This window comes from Ixodes scapularis, unplaced genomic scaffold (genome assembly GCF_016920785.2).
Source record: "Ixodes scapularis isolate PalLabHiFi unplaced genomic scaffold, ASM1692078v2 PGA_scaffold1__304_contigs__length_218370807, whole genome shotgun sequence".
Lineage (NCBI taxonomy): Eukaryota > Metazoa > Arthropoda > Arachnida > Ixodida > Ixodidae > Ixodes > Ixodes scapularis.
Window position 1 is genome coordinate 160369034 of NW_024609846.1, and position 4026 is coordinate 160373059.

The 4026-nt window shown below is 50.5% G+C and overlaps 1 protein-coding gene across 1 annotated transcript; it reads right to left on the reverse strand.

Moving 5' to 3' along the window:
• Positions 1-853: 853 nt before the first annotated feature.
• Positions 854-1351, reverse strand: LOC120845188. Its single transcript, XM_040216995.1, has one exon. The coding sequence runs from the start codon at positions 1349-1351 to the stop codon at positions 854-856; it is 498 nt and encodes a 165-aa protein (XP_040072929.1).
• Positions 1352-4026: the final 2675 nt, after the last annotated feature.

The following is a 4026-nucleotide window of genomic DNA, read 5'->3' on the forward strand; positions in this document are numbered from 1 at the left end:
TCGGTTGAGTAGGACGTCGAAGGTTTGCCCGCCAGCCATCTGTTCGGAGAAAGCCGGGGCAATCCTCCCAACGTTACTGTCTCCTACGATCAGGACCTCTTTCTTCACTCCCCATGGCGGTCGTACCACTGACTTAGCACTAGCTTTGCTTTTTGCGGAAGTACTGGTGTCCTTCTCCCCTGGACCCTCATCCCTGTTGTCATCTGAACCTGCTAGTAGCTTGACGGAATCGACCACACTGTCTGCTAGCTTATCATCGTCTACCGTGCTCGAGGGACTTCCACTCTCTTTTTTTCCGATCGTCGGTGCGCCCCGCCGCTGGTCTTGTGCTCTGTTGCAGCCCTCCGACTTCCTGCTCTCTCCCACCCAGCCACTTCCCCTTGAGCAGTCTTCCCGTGTGTCGGCCAAGCATTCCTGTTTGTCATGGTTGTCATCAACAGCTTCATGTGGGACACTCGGCCGATTTTTTTCTTCCGTAGGCGGCGCATTTTCTCGTCCTCTAGACGGTGGTCCTTCCTGCTCTGGTGCATTTCTTTGGCCTGGTACCTTCACAAGCAGCCCCGACCATTCTTTCTCTAGCACTTCGCATCGAGCGAACAGTTCCTTCAACGCTTCCCTTTCTGCCGCATTTTCTCTCCGTTCCCGCTCAGCACTTCCCATCATCTGGAGCAGTTGGTCGACCTTGTTTTTATCAAGCCCTGCTTGCTGTAAGCGCTCTGTTAGGCTAGTCACCTGGATCTCAAGTTCTTCGATCTTCTTCCGATGAGTTGACAATGACGCTTCCATATAGTTGCAGATCTTGCACCTCTCAATGGAGCTCTCATTTGACGCCATATTTGTCGTCGCATAGTCTTCACAAGGGCCAACCCCCACAGTTCTGGGATAGGACAAAACCTTCACCCACCTCAGACGGGCCTTGTGTGCTCCCTGCGTCACAGTCCTGACGCCTGATTTCCGGGAACCCGGCGATCTGTACTGTGTCCAGGAGCGTTCCACTAGGCGAAAACTGTTCAGTTGTTTGGGATTCCAGCCCATCCTGGAGCCCTTTGGGATCAAATGTGGTTCCCGTGGCTGGAGACTCATCAGCACAGTCAACATACTCTTCGGCATCGTCCTGGCTCGCCGTTGGAGGAATCAGCTGTCGCCCAGAGAACACTTCATCCTCCTCGGCCGCTGCGGTGCTTGCCAGGAGTTCCTCGGAGGAAACACCAGACTGTAGATCCAACAGGATATTCTTGGGAGCGTCCCCGATGGCTTGTAAACGTTCTATGAGTTCGGTTTTGTTCCCGGCAGTAGAAAGTCCACGTGCCTTGAGCTCCTTTTTGAGATCCTGAACCTTCATGCTCGCCATTTTGCGAAAAAAAAAGGAAAGCGCGCGAAGGGCGCGCCGACTGGTGGCAGCTCGAGTAACTGACTCGCTGAAAGCGTCTATATTTGGGCAAAGAATTAGCGTTCGGCGACGCGCAGTTTATTTTTGCGGTAAAAAACAAACAGTCAATAGGGAGTTTTAGAATAGCGCACGCTAAAGCTTTGCGTACGCAAAGAATAGCGTCGTCGCCACTGCGCATGCTCCGAACGCAAACCAGGTTTTGCGCTTTGCGTGCGCAATTTTAGCGAGCGCTATTTCTTGGAAATAGCGTGCGTACGCAAAGAGTCTTTGCGCTTCTCCTAGGAGGATTCGTGATGAGAAGTTGGCTAAAGCCAAGACGAGCACAGTTAAAAAAATGGCGGCTTCCAGGGTTATGTCGGCGGCTGCTTTGGCGGCGTCGTGAATGCGACGTCGGCGGCATCCTCGCGACTGCGATTTTCAATGCGGGACGACATTGTACGTGGTTTGGCAACGACCCCCGGCAACTTGATGCTTGCGACGCGCGAACGTTTCTCGGCGAAGGTACGATGTGCGAAGGTCAGTACGCGAGACCTCTCTTGCCGAGGCGCCGCAAGCGGACACGACTTGTCAACCGCTCGCGTCGCATTCTCATGTTTAAACAATTCTAAAATAGTATTCTGAACCAAAAAACTTGTTTTTTTCTAAAGTTACAGCATTTCGTGTGTGAAATAAAAATTGCGACTGTATCTTGGTGGCGTTGCAAGCGCGAGCTGCTTGGGCTTTTGCGTCGCGGCGGAGAAACGCTATTCTAAAACTCTCTTGCGTCGCGTGCGCTAATACAAGCGCTAAATTTAGCGCTAGCGTGCGCTAAAATTGCGTACGTTATTCTAGAACTCCCTAATGAAGTTCGGCGGACACGCTGTAAGGCTTGCCGGCACGTCTAAAAGATGCAAACCTTTGATAGAAAAATTTTTTTAATTTAATATAGTATTTAATAAATTTATATCTCACGAATCATTCTTTGGCACCTCTGTCTTCGTCACTCTTGCTACTCGCATAGTCCAAAACCTGCACCGATATTGTCTCTATCGCCAGAATATTCCCTCCACGAGCTTGATAGGGAGTCAATTCCGCCTGGAGAAGTCTTCTCAGTGGTAAGCCAAACACGACACGATCGTCTTTTCAAAACGTCCGAAGCTTCGGCAAGGGCGTCGCGGAGACTCATTCCTGACCCTAGGCCCGCAGGCTTGGGTTGTGGCGGAGCACCATGGACAGGCTGAGCGCAAGGAAGCACAAGACGAAGAGAATCGCCAGACCGACGTACCAGAAACCAAGGCACTTGCTACTCGAGCTCGCAAGGCCGCCTGAGGTACACCTTAAGGTCTTCATCGTCGTCGTCCTTTACCAAAGCTTGCCTTTGGCCAAAAAAAAAAAAAAAAGTTTTTTTTTTTTTGTATTTTTGTTTGAAGTTAGGGAGCCCTGATATGATCCATGCTCATATAGACCCGTGGCCTTGACATAATCAGCTGAAAATTTAATAGAGCGCATGATCCAAGACCGCTTGATATAGTTCCTCGAAAAGCGTAATCAGGCATTTCCATGGTGGATTTGGCGCAATCCAAAGGCGCTTCATGTTCGCGCCTTTAGAGGTGCTAGCGCGCGCTTGCCCGCGCAAGAACATACCAGCAAAAAAGCGTTCCAAAACCGCCCCAAAACCACAATCGTCGTTTTGTGGCCATAGGCCAAGTCCGCACCAGTGCACGGGATTCGTGCGGAGCCATTGCGCTTCCGAATCCAACAAGGAATGATGACTCCCCCCCCCTCTTCTCGGAGCAGCCGGAGGAGGGGAGATACCGTGACTCCCCGAAAGCACTTGCTCTCACACTCCCATATTACGTGTTTGACGTGGAAAGCCTGAATATAATTGATTGATTGAACATGTTTTATTAATAAAACAGAAGTAAAGCGCGTACAACTCTCTCTAATCAATTGTCCACTGACATCGGAGAGAGAAGGGCGTGGGGGAATGGGGTGTGGATAGGTAGGGGGGTACCAGAAATGTCTCTATTCAGATGGAGTCCTGGATGTTTGCTGTCGCGACAAAGTAGGGGGCACCAGTGCTTTCGGCCCTACGTACAGATTTGGGAGCCCTGGGCCCGTTTTCTCGAACGCGAACCGTGCGTTAAAGTTAACTATTGTCCCTAGAAGGGGGAATTCTAGGTCACGTGACTGGGGAGAGCAGGGGCGCCGAAGGAGGAGCAGTAACTACAAGCAAAATGGCCACGACGTCGCTTAATGAGGGCTAATAGTTCTGCTTGGTTCTGCTGAACATTCATTTCGATCCGGCTGTTATATTAATGACGCACCATCAACTTATTAGCACGTCAAGCAAAGCGGTAGTTCAGAGGGACTACTAAACTAACCGACGGCAGCATTCCGCGAACGCATCACTCTTCAGCAGTCCGGAATCCAAAACATATGACGGTACATAAGCTAGCCTTGCAAGTGTTTTTTATGGTGAGTAAAAAAAATGTTTTGCGAACGAGTGTTGGTACATATTTATACTAACACGTTTAATTTGTTACACTATGCACGCCAACTCGTGAGCAGCGATTACTTTGCGGAGAAAGGGGGTTAGCCTCGATGAAGTCTTCGTTCTGGGTGAACAGCTGGGACATATCCCCGGTGGCCAGAAA